Source organism: Agelaius phoeniceus, chromosome 1 (genome assembly GCF_051311805.1).
Source record: "Agelaius phoeniceus isolate bAgePho1 chromosome 1, bAgePho1.hap1, whole genome shotgun sequence".
NCBI classification, from domain to species: Eukaryota; Metazoa; Chordata; class Aves; order Passeriformes; family Icteridae; genus Agelaius; species Agelaius phoeniceus.
Window position 1 is genome coordinate 128,434,308 of NC_135265.1, and position 20,431 is coordinate 128,454,738.

General features: G+C 41.4%; 1 protein-coding gene across 10 annotated transcripts in view; it reads right to left on the reverse strand.

Moving 5' to 3' along the window:
* Positions 1 to 20,431, reverse strand: part of OXR1 (oxidation resistance 1) — a 355,773-nt gene that overhangs the window by 258,040 nt on the left and 77,302 nt on the right. Inside the window, exon 1 of one of the 10 annotated variants that reach the window (XM_077186987.1) lies at positions 8,285 to 8,495. The exons of 6 other annotated variants lie outside the window; for them this stretch is intronic. In XM_077186987.1, the coding sequence (XP_077043102.1) occupies positions 8,285 to 8,318 (34 nt within the window). In that variant the 5' untranslated portion in view covers positions 8,319 to 8,495. Of the gene's footprint in view, positions 1 to 7,668; positions 7,835 to 8,264; positions 8,496 to 20,431 lie in introns of those variants that run through there. 3 more of the 10 variants (XM_077186990.1, XM_077187001.1, XM_054648268.2) reach the window with 3 other exon arrangements.

Consider the following 20,431-nt stretch of genomic DNA (forward strand, 5'->3'; position numbering starts at 1 on the left):
CAGGTACATATTGCCCACAGAAACTGTGGCTGCCCTATTCACTGGCAGTGTTCAAGGCTTGGTTGGATGGGGCACTGGGCAGCCAGGTCTAGTGGGAGATGTGCCCATGGCAGGGGGGTTGGAACTACATCATCTTTAAGATACCTGCCTGTAATGTCTGGTTACATTTCATTCCAAACGTTGCAAACTCCACCCAGCCATGCTGTTCCTTCACCTGGCCAACAACAATCACTGCCTCTACCACTGGGTTTAACCACTTTGCAGATCTCTGCTAGTGCTGGTGGATATGATGTACATATGTACTAGAGTTCCAGCAGACATATAACATGATTTTGATGATATTTCCTTTATAAAGTGTAAGGAAAAGTATCACACTCACCAAAATCAGGACCACTTGTATCTTAATTATGTCTTACTTGCTGCTGTCTGTATTCACTTACTCTCACTAATGATTGTGCAGAGAGTTACACAGATCTCTTCCTTCAGAGTCACATTTTCAGTACAAGGAGCTTTTCTCCCCCAGTTCAGAAGGTTGGTTGTAGTTTGATGGGGACTTCAGTAGGAACCAACACCTCATACTGTGGCTGCTATTTGCAACACAGTTAAGAACCACAGGTCACCAAGAGTCTAAACAATCTTCTCCAAAAGGAGAGATTAAGAGCTTTACACAATTTTCAGCTATGTCTTCACAGAGCACCGCACTTGTTTCCACAGCACTCAGAGAGGAGCATTTACTGAGTAAGCAGATAAGGTATTTGGTGTCTAGTCTGACCAGAGCTGTTCAGTCTAAAGCCTTAGGGAACTCTAGTTCAGCTCTGCTAGGATGCCAGAAGTATCAATTTCCTCATGAGCCTCTCCAAGGTGATCATCACTACAGCATCAGAGTATTTCACCAACATTAATGAACTTATCTTTTCATATCATGCTATGCTGTGCTGCTAGTAATATCTTCATTGTATGGATGTTACTGCCACTTCAGTTAATGCCACCTCAAAACATTCCTTACAATTTCTTACACTTAGCTATTCAACTGTTCCCATTTTAGAGGTGTCTAAGTCTCTCATTTCTTCAGATAAAGTTTTATCTCAGTGGAGCACAAACTCAGGTATGTAAGATTTCAGGTGAGGCAGACCTCAGTGAAAAAAAAAAGAAGAAGAAAAAAGAAAAAGGAGGTATGACAGCTTGCATATGGAAAGAGCTTCACAGTCAAGCATTCCACATAGCCTAGCCAATTCCTGCTACTATCATCCTTTCTGGCATATGGAAACTGCATGCAAAGAACAACATAATTTATTTTTGCCATGGTGATATAGTAATGGCAACAGAAGGTATGAGTGGGAATTCTATCGGTAGTTTAAGTCCACAAATAAAATTAGAGTTGTTCTTTGAAAACTATTCAAGCAGGAAGTGCAACAAGGGGATTGAGGTGTCATGTAGAAGTGAGATTGACTACTAATGAGTTAGCATCATTCCTATGGCTATAACATTTCACCGCAGTTAGTGTTTATAGTCACTCCAGGAAAAATGAAAAAAGGAAAAATAACAGTAATCCCAGAGAAAATTACTAAAAACCCAAGGACACTAACAATAAGATCCCAATAGAGAATTAAAGCCAGGAGAAAAAAACCATTTTGCTTCCCATTGCATCCTTTTGTCTTGCAATTGCTTCTTGTAGTCCTGGATAAGAGTTGTTTCCTTTTCTAAAGGGGATTTAAAAGCTGTTACAGTTTCTCTTTCCAGAAACTACAAAAATGTAATATTAATTGATCAATCACCTTGGAATATCCTTTCATCAACAACATGGATGCCCTGGCTTTTTTATGCAACAAAATGCATAAGACCACTTGGAATTAAACTGTCAAACACATGACTGAATAGATTGGATTTACATCAACAGTATACAAATATCAATTTCTGAAATAGAACAGTATTAATAATTTAAAATCAGAAAGGAAGTATAAAGAAAACTTGCAAGTGAATCCAATTGCACTGCAGTGACTATAAATACTAACACTTTTAGTGTGCTCTGTATTATTTATGAAATATGATTTATTACTAAGGTTTTATATAGCTATGGTTAGATTAGGAATATCTAATAATGTATTTAGAGTTATTTTAGGAACCATCTTCATGGAATCTGGTTGTGTTATGCTCTGGGGAAAAACACAGTTCTGACTACAGTATCAAAGTCTTATCTTTGTATGCATGTCATATATAAAGCTTATGTAAAGATTTCTGGATACTATTTACCTATGCAAGTACTTCAGTTGAACCATGTTTTACCTATAAAATGTGTTTCATATCTATGTGTCCCAAAAGCTTTTTATATGAAGGAACACAGGAGGCAGACAATTCTTTTCTGTTCCCACAAGTCAAGTTCACAGTGAAATGAATGAGAATTGTATATATAATGTCTGGAAAGAAAAAGCATATCATTTAAGTAGCCATGCTACGTGTTCACATTACATATTTTTTCTCCAAATTTGGAGCTTGGGTGGGTGAGATCACCCACTGAAGATAGACAGGATGGATTCTAGTAATCTATCCTGATGGCTGTGACAATACCTTCCAGAACAGAAGTGGATACAAATGGTATCAACTGAACAAACCAGGTGCCAACACTTTCAGGAGGTAATATTTCCACAGTCATCCCAGGTTTGAGACAGAACTGCTACAGCTTTGTTTTACATGGTCAGTAAGGAACATTTTACATCCATGATTGCAAATATGTCAACTGTTCTTCACAGGGATGCAAAGGGTGCATGTCCCAGGCTGACCCAAAGTGTCAGTCTTTGGTCACTGATGACTGAACAATGTGTAAACTGCAGCACTGGATCTTGCACAACTAAGGCTCCCATTCACAGCCTAACAAAGTTCCCATTTCCACAGAAATGGTCTTGCTTTTGCTAAGGTCTGTTAAGCTCTGCTTAGTGTTCAAAATTTCTCTCATTCATCTTTCACTGTTGACCACTGATAGATTTCCCAGCAAAGGATAAGACAACCTGTACCTACTTCACCATCAGAGCTTTCTTTATAGTCTCTCCTTCCTTTTTCTTGCCCCTGCCATTTAATTTGTGTGCAAAGTTACTGCACATTAGGAAAAGCATTTGCATCCAGGGTGCAGTAGGTGCATAGCTTCCAAGAGACAAAAACCAGTATGACTGACCAGACACAAAAAGAAAACAGGAGTGAAAATACATAAAGAGCAAAAGATTTGATGAACTCAGTCTCATCAAGAGGCCTTCATCAATTGATACATATTTTCCTATTAAAAAATCTTTGAACAGGCAAATAGCCAGACCTGATAGCTGGAAGTTGAATCAAAACAACAGTAGCCTAAAAATTAGTTAATAATAGCAAAAACTTGGCCTAATTAACTGGAAAGTGCACAATGGATACACAAGTGTTGAGAGGGATTTACTCCAAAACATTAAATTAAAAAAAATTTTTTTCTAAGTGGTAAGTCTCATCAAGTCACTCCAAGTCCCTCAAGGTCCCTTCAACTTTTACAATGCCCACAGTTGTCCTGGGGAAATCATCTTGTTCCTTCAAAAATTATAAGTTTAACTCTCCCTTTCAAATCAGTCAGCTTTCCAATGTTGATCCACTATTACACCTTGGGGTGGGGTAGGGTAGTGAATAAGACCCAAATCATAAGGAATAAAAGCTCCCCAGAAATACATAAATTGATTTAGATTATCACTCTAAGCCTGAAAACAACCAGCTCCAGAAAAAGAAAAAAAAATTTAAAAAAAAAGGAGACTGATACACTTTTCATATTCTCAAGTTATTAATTTATTAATGGAGGAACTCATACAATCCCATTTTTTTCCCCTCATGTTACCATCCCTGTGCTATATGGGCAAGACATTACACATTGGTCCCAGAGAAAGTCCAATCCTTTGCTTTGTGACAGGCAGTGGTTTTGCTCTGTGTTCATGCTCTGCTGAGAACTCCTCTATAACACACATCCAGCTTGTAGCTGTCCTCTCTGTCTTCCCTTTGCTCCCATGTCAAACACCCCTCTTCTTTCATGATTTCTCAATCACCAAACAACAAAGATAATAAGTGTATTCCTGAGGAGTAACAAAGTGAGGCTCATGGTCCTCCTGACATTTAAGAGTTAGGGAAACAAACCTCAAATTAGCTCTCAGTATAATATCTGTGGAACATGGAAGACTGACACAGGTTTATGATTTTCCTTCTCTCTCTCATTTCACCCTATTAGTAGGCAGTAGAATAACAACAACAAAATTGAATATGTGTTAGATCCCTGTTTTGCCAGAGTAATGTAAGAAAGCAGGAGGTCATCACTTGCTTCAATGTGTAGTTGAAAGATACAAGCAGTAGCTTTATGTCCAGGAGGAACTCACTTCTTGTACTGCTGCAGCCACAGATAAGGTTTGTCTGTGACAGGGGCCTCTGCTCCATCTGAAAGATTTTAACCTGCAGATCAAATAACTTCCTGTCTTTAAGTGTATGACACATCATGAGATATCCAGGAGCTACCTTCTCTGTATCTGTATCTAATCTTCAGTAAATCTTGTTGGAGCAGATGCTGGAATAGCAGGGTAATTTACAGCTCACTGCTGCAGGAGCCACACAAGCATCTGGCCCTGGCACAAAATACCCCTGATGATAATAAGAGAGCAATGTGTGTTTGAATGCCTGAAGATCCTCCCCACAGGCTTCAAAACTCACAATTCTTTGCCTATTTCAAAATGCTCCTTCTGCCTCTGATGGCAACAGTTCACACACCAGAGACACCCTACTTAACAAATATCTGCTGCAATGAACAAGGAAGCCATATCCCACGTTCAAGTAAACGGCTTTACTAAACAAAAGTATCAGTATCTCCTGAGCTAAGCCATCCACAATCATGTAACAATCTTGTGCTAATCTGACACCCGACCAGGCTTGCCCGTAGCAACTGTTTGCTTCTGTAAGGTTGTCACCTCCCATATGCTTCAATAGTATGCATAGTTTAATGTTTTTGCTACAGTAACTTAAGAAACAACAGCAACTCACTAAAGGCTGAAGAAGAAGCAAGTCACAGTAGCTCATCAACAAAAACAAGTGCTCAAAGGCCTTGTGAATTAACACATGATCATTAGTGCTGACAATCCTAGACTACTGCCTTCTGCTACCAGCCTTAAATAACCATCACGTCCCTATGAAAAAAACCCTAAAGTGTCATTATTATCAGGGTTTGGGGATTTGGGGGGTGGGGTGGGTGGAGGACCAAGGGGGGTACAGTTTTTTAGTGAAATTCAACTAAAAAAAAGTATTTTTACATTTCTTTTAATAGTCCTGTTATTCCCCCAAATCCAGGAGGAGTAAGTATGTACATTTCCTACAGTGCAAGATGACACACTTTTTAAAACTTGTTTTAAAAAGTGAAAGATATTTCTTTAGATTAAGCAAACAGTGGAGAAAAAGTTTTAACAGAAAGAAAGATATGCACTGTGAAAGAAGATTAGTTACCTTTTTTTTTTTCTGCTTAAAGGGAAACAGAGCTGTGCAAACACTGCAGCTGCTAACTAGACATTCTCAAACAACTAATATGTAACCCCACTGTTACTATAACAATTTTCTCATCTCCACTAGTTGGGCTCAAACCTGGACAAGAAAAAATAATCAACTGAGACTGCACAGGAATTATAATTCCCAGCATATATTTTAAGGATATCCTTATATGCTCTATTAGCATTTGCTTGACTATCAAAGAATCCTTATGTGGTTAGGACGCTGAAATAATTCTATTAATATGTATGAGCTCTGGAACTAAAATAAATAGTATTAAAACATCCTAACAGTAAAATACAATCCAAATAACTAAACAAATTATTACTCCAAGAACATAAGGAAAGGCATTTTTAATGTTCCAACTTTGACTATTTCTCATATTTTAAACAAATTTATTCTTTAAAATACCGGGTATTATTTCAGATCAAATCTAATCACATGAGAAAAATGGCAGGTTGCCATGCACAAGAATTTCCCTTCTTATTTCTCACTATGCTGTCAACATAGGCAGTTCTTTCTTGCTGCATTTTCCTGTGGTCTTTTACAGAAGGCAAAAAGCATCAACTCAAGAATTCCACTGCCCCCATTATTGCATACTCATAAAAATGGAACTGACAGGACAGCAGTTTATTTGTGCACAAACCAGAGCCGAATCACGTAAACTGGCTTTCAGAAACCCACGGATCAATTGTTACTCTCTGGGAGCGCTGCCTCGCCGGGCGGAGGTGAGGGAGTTTCATCTGGGAGAAGGGAAAAGTTGAGGAGTTGCAGAGGTACGGAGTCCAGCAGTCTTCCCGTCTCCACTGCATAGAGCTAATTAACAGACTCCAGTACATACAGAGTAGCAATGGCATCTTCTGCGTCTGTAACTATTTTTAAATGCACCTAAATTCTGAAGAGGCTTAACATACAGACATTTAAGCCTATATGAATATTCATGTCTGAGTACTACATCAAATCTAAGTCATTGTGCAAAGATAAGCATGGCTTAAAAATGTTAAAAGTCGGGTCATTAGACTAACAACACCTACAGACATAGCCAAATAAAAATTAAAAGAGGCTGTCTACCAAGAGTATCTTACTGGCCCTTAGTCCAATTCTTCCACCAGGGAGAATAAGCTAAGCTCCTCAAATTCCCCTTCCCCTATTATGATTTTAATTAGAAAACTATCTTAATACAACTTTGCAAACATCAAAAAGCTTCCCTTGAATAGGGAAGCAGCTTCTGAAACCTTTCCTCGGTTTAGAGCACAGGAAAAGAAACTACCTACACCATGCCACTTCCAACGTTTAGTGAAAAACTTTACATTCCCTAGTACTAGGGACACGTAGCGTTAAACCCATTTACAGGTGAACTGAACAACAAAACAAGCATTTTTAAAATTAATATAAAAATCCCATTTTCAGAGGCAAAAATCTCGGGGCATACTTCGGTATTTGTCGGTTACTGACAATAAGTTAAAACACGGTACCACTTCTAAACTGAAAGAAGAACTAGAATAAATTATCACACGAGAGAGCGAGAAACCTGTGTCGTTACAGTTTCTCTCCGCAAACTGTTTCTTTCCTGCGGCATCATCTGTTAAATCAGAAACTCCTTTGAACACCGCAGCCTCGCTGACTCTTAGGGTGCACTGCCTGCGCCGACACTCTCTCGGTATTTTCGCATCGCGCTCTCTCCGCGGGGCCAGCGCAGCCGCCCGCCTCTGCCAGCGCCGCTCGCAGCCGCGCACCGCGCTCGGAGCGCACCGCACCGCACCGCACCGCGCCGCGCCGCGCTCGGGCCGTCCCCGCTGGCGGGCCCGCACACGCACCGAGGGGACGCGCTCTCCCGCCGCCGACCCGTGCGGCGCGGACCCGCCTGGCCGAGCCGAGCCGAGCCGGGCCAGGCCGCGAGCCGCTGACCCAGGGGCGGACAGCGGAGAAGTTGCGGCCGCCCCGAGGCGCGCACCGAGGCTCACAGGTGCAGCCGGTCCCGCCGCGCGTCCCGCCCGGCGCCAGCCTCCAGGGGCGGGGGGCGCCGAAGCCCGAAGCCGAACCCCTGCCCCGGGCCGCCCCTGCGGCGCGGAGGCGGCACCAAGGCGGCGGCTGCTGCCCCTCGCCCGCCGCCCGCGCCGGCACCGCGCCCGCGGACAAACTTACTTGCGGGCGGCGGCGGCGGCTCCCGCGCCCTCCTTCCCGCGCTGCGAGCGAGCGCAGCCCCGGCGCGGCGGCCGCTGCCGAGCGCGTTCGGACATGCTCAGTCCCCCCGCCGTGCGGAACCTACCACCGGGGGGACGGGGGAGCGCGGAGAGAGAGGGGGCAGAGCTGGATGCTACCAAGAGGACGCGCTAAAAATAGGCGCCGCAGAAAGGAACAGCTGGAGCTTAAAGGGGCGGCGGCCGCCGCGCTCCCCGCAGCCCCGGGCAAGGGGCGCCTCCTCCCGCCGCACGGGCCCTTTCCCCGGAGCCGGAGGAGAGGCTCTGCAGCCGGGGCCTGCGCTGCCGCGGAGCTCTCCCCGCGGAGCCAGCAGAAGAGAGGCTCTGCGAGCGGGGCGCTGCCGGCATCCCGCGATGCCCGCGATGCCTGCGCCACCGCGTCCTGCCCGCGCCTTTGCGGCGGGAGCGCTGCGGTGCGCTCGGCTGCGGCCGCCGAAGAGCGCAGGGGTGCGCAGGGCGCCGGGAGGGCTGTGGGAGCGTCCGGCGGGGCGACTGCCGGGCTCTGCCCCCCTTCACCCCAGCGCCGGGCCGGGAGCGTACCTCGGGGCCGGGCCATTTACCTCGGGGCCAGGAACGTATCTCGGGCCGGGCCATTTATCTCAGGGCCAGGCCACCCCGTGAAGCAGCAGCTTCAGAAATGAGTTCTACATAGCGAGGGAGAGGATGCCGAGCGGCGTTTTCATGTGGCGTTTCTCTGGAGACATCTCCATCCTGCTCCGAGGCGTTAGCTTATGCGGACGAGGCTTGGGGAGTGACAAACACTCGGGAGCTCTCCCGTGAAGCTCAGAGCAGTCAGATGAGAATGTGGCAGGTCCGAGGCGAAAAGCGTGAAGAACAGCCCTCCTAAATATAATTTTTTAGGCTGGAAGATCTATGCGGCAACAGAAAATACATGATCACCTCTCACTGACAGTACTGTGTTTCAAAACTGAGAGCTGTTGAAATTGAAAGCAGCCTAAGTATTTATGAATGGGAATTTCTGATGGGTTTTTTTAGCCGTGGCTTACCATTCTCTATCTTCTTAAAAGACCGACAAGAATAAACATAAGAGCACACATTGTTTTAGATTTATATGGATACTACAGATTCTAAAATTGTATTACCCTAGCAGGAGTTCAGAGGTATTACTGAATTCTGCTTTTATGGATACAGAAAATTACTATCGCACACACACACACACACACACACCCCCAAAAAAAAAAAGAAAAAGAAAAGAAAAAAAAGGGCATCTTTAAAAAATGCTAAACTACTGCTAAGAAAAAATATCAGACAACATCTGCATCATGATAATCTGCTATTCTGATGATATCATGACAACATGTACAATATACATATGTACATATAACATGTACAATAGTACATGTTGTACACCCAAGACTACATTCAAAATTTTTCATTTATTTCATTAGACATGAGAGATCACTTGAAGTTTATCTTCATTGGAAATCTAACACAGCCTTCAGCAAAAATTACTGCAGAAAAACCCCCTCAGTTACACGTAGGTGGGTATAATCAGGAAAGGAAGTGTTACTTGTCAGCACTGTCAAATAAAGTGAGAGCAAGGAAGCAATTTCCCTTGCAGACTGACATACAATGGCATAGATTATTAGACAAGATTGTGTAGGTAACTACTGCGGTACTTGGAGATACTGAAGATGACGTCACAAAGATTATAGTATTAAAAAGGGAGTGAATCAGGTTGTATTGGGTTTTTCAGTCCAAGCCTTCTTATGCAGGAAGTGGGGGAGGGGGCATGCAGAAGGTGGGGAGGTGCAGGGATGGCTTCTGTGGGAAGCAGCTGGCAGCTTCCTCCATCTCTTGCAGAGCCGATCCCTGATAGCTCCAAAGATGCACCGTGCCACTGGCCAAGGCTGGGCCAATTAGAAATGCTGCTAATGACTCTGTGATAACAGATCTAGGAAGACATTTAACAAAGATTGGCAGCTGTAATTGTGGCCAGAGAAGAGCAGAATGAGAGTATATGAGGAACAACTCTGCAGACCAAGGTCAATGGAGAAGGAGGGAAAGAAGGTGCTCCAGTTATGGAAGCTGAGATTCCTCTGCAGACCACAGTGAGGCAACTGTGCCCTGCAGCCTGTTGAGGTCCAAAGGGATGCAGAGATCCACCCACACCTGTAGATGAGACCCACACTGGAGCTGTGGATACCTGGAGGAGGTTGTGACCCTGTGGAAGAGCCAGTGGAGAGAGGGTATGGAGCAGCTGTCCTTGGAGGGCTGCAGCCATGGCAGAGTGACCCACACTGCAGCAGTGGTGGGAGGACAGTTGTCCATGGGATGGACTCACACTGCAGCTGTTCACACAGAGCTGTTGCTTGTGAGATGGACTCACATTGGAGACGTTCATGGAGAACTGTCTCCTGTGAGAGGGACACCCCTCTTCTCCCTGAGCAGCAGGAGAAGCCTTGGGTGATGAACTGACCATAAACCCCATTCCCTGTCTCCTTGAGTTGCTAGGGGATGAGGTAGATCTAGGAAGGGGTGAGGGGAAGATGTCTTCAAGGTTTTATTTTACTTGTCATTATCCTGCTCTGATTTTGTTAGCAATAAATTCAATTGATGTTTCTAACTCGAGCCTGTTCTCCCCATTATGGTATTTGATAAGTGATCTCTCCCAGTCCTTAACTCATGAACCCCTTTATATATATATATATATATATATATATATATATATCTATCTCTATATCTTCCTTGTCTAGCTGCTGAGGGGAGTGAGAGAGAGAGAGGATTTAGTGGGTGCCTGGCATCCAGCCAGGGTCAGCCCACTACACATGTTCACTAATTCTCCTCATTGTGCTCATTCTCTGTTCTTCTAAGACATGAGACACATTATATTCTCTAGTCCATGTCTAACAGCCACCATTACACCATGTATTATAAAAAGTTGTAAGCTATGCAGGAGACATAACTGTACAAAGAATTATGTAATTCTTTCAGCTGAAGCTATTGATCTTGAGACAGACAGCAGGGCAAATAGAAAAGGCAGTCTTCTGAATGCAGACTCAGATTTGGGATAACAGTGGGATAATGTATTTCTGGCTGCATCTGGATCTCTGCAGGAGCAGTAGGCAGCCTCTGGAGAATTTCCTAGAACAGTTTGCACCTTTACCATCATACAGATCTGGGTAAATCAGGAGCCTGAAAGACGTCCCGAGTTTCAGGAGAGTAGCTTCCAGCAGGGGATTCTTACTGTCTAGGGAGTTCAGAACACTTTTCATCATGAGAAAAAATCTTAAAATACTGGCAAAGAAAACATGGGTTTTTCTGCAGTCTGTGTTATCATTCTGCTCGTATCTATCATATATGGGTAATTGTAGTATAATTCTCACACATCTCTGTTTATAAGGAATCTCTTTAGAACTTATCAAATATAGTTCCTTTTCACAACGAGAGACAAACATTTATGGATTTTCCTCACTCAAACCACAGTGTTGTAAATTGCATGAAATTTATATATATATATATACACACACACACACACATATATATATATATATATACATATAAAGCCTAAGATAGCAAGTTCCAGCTTTCAAAAGACCAAAATCACCCAGGTGCAGATTATCAAATTGGACATTAGCAAGTAAGTGGTGGCTGCATCTGCTGTACCAGCCAGTGAACTATATTTAGATGTAGACACCCATCTGAATATTGAAAGCTGTTCTTTTCTTCTTCAAGTTTTGCTCAGCAGAAATATCCATAGAGTTGCATCTTGTTCCTATGCAGCAGCAAAGATTTAAATATCTGCTGTGCTGCTGTGTCCCATGAGACAGAAGGAGACCAATTCCTCATTGCTCAGAAAATGTGCAGCTTTGCACTCCATGCAGAGCACGGCGCTTTATCAATCTCTCTTCATATTGCTTGAGGATGCTCTAGTGAATCTGTATTCCTCAAATATATCCCCTATAATTCCATATTGTTGATGAACTAAGGCTCTGACATACCACTGATTGCTTCTGGCTCTCAGACTTTCACCTCAGCCCTCCCAGCTGTCTCCTCTCAGTGTTGTTTTCACCCTTCTCCTTGACAGCAATATTCAGATTCTCTGCTGTCTCCTTGTATAGCTCAAAGGTACATTCTAGCATCCTTATCTTTTGAGTTAACTGTCCTAGGAAATTTTTCCACATAGTGGAGTACCCAGGCTTCCTGTGCAGTAGATAGAATATTCCTCTTTTTTTTTTTTTCCTTTGCTTACAGGGCAAAGCTTATTTTCAAGGGATAGAACTTGGATGTTTGAGTATCGTAGACTGATCATAGAATCATAGAATGGGATAAGTTGGAAGGCACCTAGAAGGTCATCCAGTTCAATCCAGCTGCCATGGGCAGGGATACCAGGTTGCTCAAAGCTCCCTCCAGCCTGGCCTCTCCTACACTCTCAGAGATGGGCCATGCACACAGCTTCTCTGGGCAGCTTGTACCAGTGCCTCATCACTCTCAGAAGGAAAAATTTCTTCCTAATATCTAATCTAAACCCCACTCTCTTTCAGTTAAAGCTACTATCTCTTCCTTACCTACCCCTGTAAAGACCCTCTCCCACACTCTTGCAGGCCCTTTCTTAGGTACTGGCAGGTTGCCCTAAATTCTCCCTAAAGCTTTTTCTTCTCCAGGCTGAACAATCTCAACACTCTCAGCCTGTCTTCAGAGGAGAAGTACTCCAGCCTTCTGATCCCCTTTGCAGCACTTCTCTGGATTCAGTCAGGGCATCCACTTACTTCTTATGTTGCATCCAGAACCGGACGCAGTACTTCAGGTGCTGCTCTCACCAGAGTGAAGTAGAGAGGCAAAATCACCTCCCTTGATCTGCTGGCCATGCTGCTTTTGATGCAGACCAGGGTGTAGAATCACATGAGACATGCACAGAGAGAATCCAGTTATCAGTCTGTGGTCCAAATGGGAGAAGTTCTTCAGAGTAATAGAAAATATTGTGTGCTTAATATGTGTAAAGCTGTGCTCAAGGTGAGAGATTTTGGGTTAGAGTGAAGAAGCACAAAATAAAACCAGATGACTGATGCTTCACAGTGCATTTGGATTGGAAAGGGGGACTAGCTCCCAACAAACTGAAAGTACAGAAATTCCAGGGTGGGGATAACAATGGTGGTATGGGTAATAAAGCAGGGAACTCTGGCACATGAATGTGGGCCAGATAATTCTCCTTCCTCCTCCTGCTTTTGGAGGGAATGAGAACAGAAAACAAAGAACATTTTTGTTAGGACAGGAAAATAAGACATAGGGATAGAGAAATGTGGGATTTCCATAAGGAATAACTGAGACTATTACATGGATTCCCTGGAATGAAGGGGAAAGAGAAGGATTTGCAAGGCATATGATAATAGGCTTAGAGGAAATTGTCTAAATAGTGTTTACTGAGCTCAGACTTTTCAGCTGCAACTCAGTAATGATCTCTTGGAGTCATTGTTGACCACTCTCTGGAGCTCCCACTTTGATGTGTAGCAGAGGTCAAAAATGCCAATGAAGGGTTTGGCATCCCTGGGAGCGGAGGCTGGGCTTCATCTGTGACTGTGAAGGACAGAGCTGGAAAAGATACAGAGAAAAGCAACTGGCTTGTGAGGGGAGCAGGCAACTGCCTTGTGAGGGGAGAGTGAAATTGTTGGGATTCTTCCATGTGAAGAGAAGCATGAAGGGCCATGTGGCTGGGATTTACAAAGTTCTGAAAGCAGTACATACGGCAAAAAGTGGATGAGAATGATTTTTCACCAAATCCCACAGTACTGCATAAACTCAGTGAAAATACTGAAACACTGATGAAAGAAAGTACTTTCACCCCCTCGCCTGGACAGTGATCTTCTGGAATGTGTAACCCCAAGAAGTTTGGTAGGCAGACCAGCAGGCTCAAAAAAGGATCAGCAAAACCCATAGGCAATATATGTGTGAAAGGCCAGGAAGTGCCTTCAGTACTTGGAACCCAAGGGCTGTGAATTCTAGGGCAGTCCTAGGGGAACAGACTTCAAAATTTTTGTCTTATATACTGTCTTCTAATAGTGTCTCCTTCTGTTACTGCTGGGACTGTATGCTGGGCTAGATGATACCTATGATAAAATCAGTTGTAGCAAATTATGTATTATTGGAACATGATCCCAATATTACCAGATGGAATGTGCCTGGGCTCGTCCGGTCCTTGCTGCTTGACCAGAGGCAGCAGCTGTGGTGTTTTCACCTCAGAGACACCCCTGGCTGGCTGGATGTTGCAGCTGGCACTTGGAACAAGTCCAGGCAAGCAGGAACTCAGTTTTACCTCTGGTGGAAAGGCTTTAGGCAATGGTGAAGGAGAAAAGGAGATGGATTCTGCCGGAGGGTTTAATCCAAAGTTTCATTCCAGGGTCACAGACATCTGAATCTTGTAACGGCTCCAACAGAATCACGACAACATGGTCCCTGTGTCCTTTTAAGCTCGGGGAGAGGGGTAGGGAAGGGGCAGGTGTGCCACCAACCAGGTGGGAGGGGGGGAGTCTCAGGAGAGAAGTGGCACCTAGGTAGCCCAATGACCCCAGGGCTGAGAAGCATCTTTTGAACTTCACCAGTCAGACGATGGCCTTGCTGGCCGACTGAGATTGAGGGACAGCTCTCAGCAGGAGGCAGCGGGAGGGGAAGGGAGAAGGTATTGGAACACCTGGAAGGGACTGAGATAGCTGAAAGAGGATATTGCATCACACTGCAACAACTTATGATCCTCAGGATGGATCATATCCATGCTTTGAACCAGGAGAGTGATCTCTGTTTACTCTGCAGGTAGCTGATGGTATGATGCTGCTTTTTAGAATTCAAGGGTTACGCAGCAAAAACTTTCTTTATGTTTGGTAAACCAAGATGTTATATAAAAATTCCCACTTCCACTATCAATATTCATTAAGCATTAAACCTTCGGAGGCTTGCTATAAATAGCCTTCCCTGAACTGGAATTCACAGTGGTCAGAATCCTATCTCCCATCTAAGTCCTGAATAAATAGATATCTTGCAGGAGCCATTCAGAAGACTTCTATAGAAGGGTCTAACCATATCCCATAATTCTTGATAATTGGTGGTTGCTATCAATGACTGTACCTCCTGTTTAGCACCCAAGGGGTTTTGCTACCCTACTCTCCATAAGAAATGGCCAGAGGACTTGAGTGGTTTGAAACCCTTGGAAACACATCCTTCTATAATTAATTCATTATCTTTATGATATGCTTTCTCCTTCTCCTCCTCCTTCAATTTTTGTTGCTAACAGCTCAGAGCAGCAGTTTTTGGTCCATGAGAGAAAAGCAGTGACAACCCACAGATTTTCTACAGCCTCCTGACAGAGGAGTTTGATAAGAGCACAGCTGTAAGGGTTCATCCTGCCATTGCTACACAGAAAATGCACTGACACCAATGCAAGGGTTGCCCAGTGAACAGGTCTACATTCTTTGTTGCAGAAAGGTTTTGCATGTAAGAAATAGAATTGTGAGAAGAAACAACTCAAAACATAGCTGGATTTCAAACAACAAATTTCATATTAATTCCTTATGAAAGTGAAAGGAAAATAACTTTGTATACTAATATAGGAAGAATATGGAATGTATTTTTACTCAGAGTAAGTTCAGCATTTCCAGCATTTAAAATTTGTTGATGACCATTGTCTCAGGCATTTTCTTTATTGTAATCAATATTTTTCTCCCAGTCAATCTGAAGTTATCTACTTTTTATGCCCTTTGTGGGCTTTGAAGGTTTTTTCCCTTGGACATTGAATTTAAATATCCATCCTTGACTTCTTTAACCTAAAGTTCTACCAGGCAGTTGGGAACTTGGAAGTGAATATTTTACTGTAAAAATTTTTGTGTGCTGTTCTCAGCAGTGTTTAGGAAACTTTTTCAGTTCTTGCATTACTTTCACACATTATACAATTTTGTATACATGAGATTATTTTGCTTTGTTTTCAAAGACACCAATAACTGAACAAGGTGTTGTAAAAACAGTCACAGGCTTTTATTACTAGGGAAATTTATTAAATGCTTCAGAAAGGTTTTCTTAGTTCTCTTCAGTAATAAAATTAAATGTAGATCAGTTCCAGGCTTTCTTCAACATTACTCAAGCTGAGCCCCTGTGAAATAGAAAATCATAGCTTTTCTGTTATTTAATTATTTTAGGGCATACCCAAAATAAACAGAGGATATGAGATTTCTAATGTGGGAAGAAGAAGTGCATGTGTGGAGTACTCTGCTCCAGGAAGCTGCTGGAATATCTGCCTCAGAGTGCAGCAGTAAAAGCAGCGTGCTATTAGGGCTGCTATTAAAAACTAGAGAGAAGTGCAGCATACATCTTTGAGATCAATATTCAATCTAATATGGTCCCTTGCTTTCCCTCAATAATCTCTAACAAGTCATATGCTTGTTTACAAAGGAAGGCTCTGGTAGTCAGCAGAGCCCGGCCAGCAGCGTGCGTCAACACGACTGAGCCATTGGTTGTCTTCTGTAAATCAGTACAAAGATCAGAATTATGCTGTGATCATCTGTAATTTCACAGAAACCATATATTCCACTATTCTAAAAGCTAACAGCAATCAAGGTATGATCATCTTTAAAAGGATGGCCTTTAATAACTAACAGAAATGGAACAGCTTTGGAACTAATTAAAAAATTTCCTTCCATGCAATTTCCATGTGGATTTATTAAGCAAAACCCATTAATAAAAAAACCAGTCAACAATAACAAATAAAAAAAAATTAAGGTTTTCAGTAACCTTTATTAAAAAAAAAAAACTTGCTGAAAATAGCAATATTTTACAGATACTGTTCTAAGGAGAAATAGTTATATGCTTAAAAAAGAGAGACATGACAATGTTTCATAAAGCATTATGAATTTTCAATAAGCTTTGGAAAGCGTGGCTCTTAACCACCTAGAAAACTGGTGCCACCATTTAAAATAAATCTCAACAAACAATGCAAACTAGAACGAATTGAAAAATAAATGTGAAATCTCACTTGTTAAATACTACATGTCATCCCTGATATTCTGCCTCTGGCAGAAAAACACAGAGTTGCAGTAAGCCAAAAGGTAAACTACTTCTGAGCTTGTTTAAGGATAAATGCAAAATTTAAATTCAAGCCACTGGAGAAAATTATTTTAGCTAAACCAAGATCTAGATCTATAGCATATGTGCTGTTACATAATGACATATAGGCTGCCCAAAAATAGCTGGTCAGGGTATGTACTTGAAGTGGCATTTCAGTGTTTGTATTCAGGCATCATGCAGGGTTGGCACCCAGCAAAAGCAATGTTAAGGAGCATGGAGCATGAGGCAAGGAAGGCACAAAAAAGACCATGAAACATTCATGGATTGTAGAGTTTGCTGAGATATTAATGAAGATAGCTGATTGAATGTGCCCCTTAAGCACTTCACTCATGGAATCACTGTGAAAAAGTTGCCTTGAGATTTGGTAATTTCACCTTGGGCGTAACCAGCCAAATTTCTTTTGCATGTTTTGTGTAAGCTTTAAGAAAAACTACCTAGAATGAAGCATTAACTCCAACTGCCAGCTGTCATGGGTGTCCTTGGGAGTTTGTTGACAAAATATCAAGGTGATGGAAGTTTTGCTGTTGATGCTACTGAAATTCAAATGGGTGTTTTAGGATCAGGGAGCCCCAGCCATGCTTGTCTGGGGAAGGCAGCATCATGATGTCCATGTACTTCTGTCTGGAGGTAAAAAATGGAATGACTGGATTGCAGAACTGACATGGCTGATCTCAGACAATGCAAACATATCCCAGCTGCTGAAAATTCCTTATTCAACTCCAGCCTTGTTTGAAGCTAGACTAGAAAAACAAATAGACCAACAAATTCTCCAGCTACCATAAAAATACCGACCTAGAGTAAATAAAAATTAAAATTGTCTATATTTTGATAGAAATTACATAAGAACACACCAAATTAAATTTTAAAAGGGGGAAATGGGGATTGTTAGGAAAAAAATCCTAGTGTTTCTTTTTATATGAAATTAAAAAAAAGAAAAAAAAATCTCTGCTGCACAATTTGACCTTGACATTACAGAAACTGTTTTCCTTTCCTTTAAAATATGTATGGATAATTTTTTTAAAATTTCAAAATAAGACCAAAATTATTCAAAATTATGCAAGTGAAATAGTTCAGAATTTTTCAATTCCCTGTAGGACAGAAAGATGGAAAAATACAGAGGTATTTCCTTTATTGAACCCAACTTTTAAAGGTTTTAATTCTATACCTTTGTTTTTTGATAAAATATTCACAATAAATTTTCCCATACTTAAGATCTGAATGTACATACCACTTTTTGTTGTTGCCACTGTGAATTTCTGGTCCCCATTATCTTTTCTTTGCTGAATGATTCAGAAGTAAATGGCAGCAAACAACCCATATCATATTTTTAAGCAGTATTTAAGCCAATGCAAACAGGGGCTCTGATGGTGCTTCTGTTACAGCAAAAACCTGCTGTTTCTCAACAGGCTGGACACTTCTGGCATCTTCTGCTTTCAGGTCCTGCTTTGCAAATAGTTTTGGAAATGAAGATAAAGCATTTGCAAAAACAAGTAAAAGGGTCACAGGTGCACATTACTGGCTGTTTTGATTGTGGATTTTCAAAGATTCTGAGTCTCTATAGATATTTTTAGCTGTGCTTTTTACCACTATTTCTGCTACATTGCCTAGATCGAAATTATTTTAATAGTGGTTTGATCTTGGTGCTCATTTGCATTTAGATCCTTTGTCAAACAAGTAAATGTCTCAAATTTCTTTCAATATACAGAATTTTAGCTACCTGATTCTTGTAGCATTAAGCCTGCATTTAAAAAGGCATGTTCCTTATATGTCTTAGGACAGAAATCTCTTTAATTACATTTTTGGATGTATTGTGTGTGATATACAATTACCAATTGCATTGTTGTAAATTCCAAAAAGGGGGGATAGAAAATTTGTGTGGCTTTGTAAAACAAATACCTGTGTTACTATTGTTCTTTTATATCCTAAAACATCATATACTATTTATTTTTAACTCAAAGAAAGTTTCTGTACAAGAGACTGAAGTATAATTTCTGCTCTTACAGGCAAAATAAAGTTTAAAGTATACAAAATTATAGAAATTTTTAGAAAAACATCAGTTCTATTCAGGTTTGTCTTCAATCCTTGCTCACTTGTGAGTTCCAAAAGCAAAACATAATTTTTATCTGTAAATTGATGATCATGGGGGATTGCCTCCTGATTATAGGTTTATTTCTGATTTATATATTTTGATTGAGCTTTTAATTGAAGAAAAATCATTTTTGGAGATATTTCAGAAAAGACATATTGGTAGGAAACATCCCAGGGGGCAAAAACCTGAAAAGTAATGCAAATATAGGTCTAACAGATCTTCTCTATTTCTGATTTTTGCATGTCCTCACCTAAATTCATAAATATAACCAACTCACTCTTTGATAATAATTAGTGATGTAAAGTGGAATAGGTATTGCAAAGTTTTACCAGGAAGATGGAATGTTCACTGAGTGAAAAAAGGAAGAGCAGTTTAGCTTGTTTAGCTTTGCAAAGCAGAGGCTGAGAGGAGAGATTTTGTTTCCCCTAAATATACAAGAGGAATTGTCATTAACAAGAGGAAGAACAACTTCTTTCTCTGAGGGCAAATGTTGGTAGAGGAATAAATCACTAAATATCAGCTATATGTACATACACAATAAAAAGAGAAGAGGATCCTTGTATGACAAAGCAATAAGTTTCAGGAAATTTCATGGACAGGATTGTGCAACCTTTCTGCTTATAAAGCCAAGGTTGGAAACCAATGACTGGAGAGGTCTTTCATTTCCTGTGTTTCTGTCCTCTAGGCAGCCCTGGTCAAAAATTGCATTACTTAAGTTCCTGGGAGATTGGTCAACATGGGGAAGAGATTGTGAACCAAATCAATTTTTGATTAAAATTTTATATATGATACTAATATTGTAAATCAGAAATTTCATTGCTATAAATTATAAAGCATGCTGGAATCTCTGCTCATTTTCATCTTAAGGCTCTAACTCTCATTAGGGTTTATATTTTTCTGCCTCTGGGTATAATTTGTTGGTTTGTTTTTTTGCTCCTTTGTGAAGAAAATGAAAGGATGTATACAACTCTAAAAAACCTGTGAATTCTGAAAAGGGATTGAAAATAGCACACACAGAGAAGCTGTTGAATATTCTTTTTTTTTTTTTCCTGCAAGTAGTTTATTTTATTATATCCCAACTATTCTCAAATTCAAACTTAAATTCTATTATGATTGAGTTCAGTTCTCTTTACTGAAGTGAAATCCTCATCAGCCTTCAACAGAAAGTAACCCAACTGAAAATGTTGTCATGGACTATTCCTGTTTGCTATTTAATTAATTCTTGTGAGAGCTGGACTCTGACGATACCACTGGGTGGCCAAATACTTTGGAAGTGATTTTAAACTAAAACTAGTCAGGTTGAGGGACATGAGACATCAATGATAAAATGCCTTGATCAGATCAGAATATACTGACTGACAGTAAAAAAAAAGCCAAAGCAAACCAAACCAAACCAAACAAAACCAAAAAACAACAATAACAACCCCAGAATTTTGGAGCATTCTGGTGATTTGAATTCAAACTCCTTTTGTAACATGGGCTTCCTCTATGTTTTTAACTAAGCTGCTGAGGCCTATTTCAATGTGTGTATGTGTGTGTAACACCCATATTG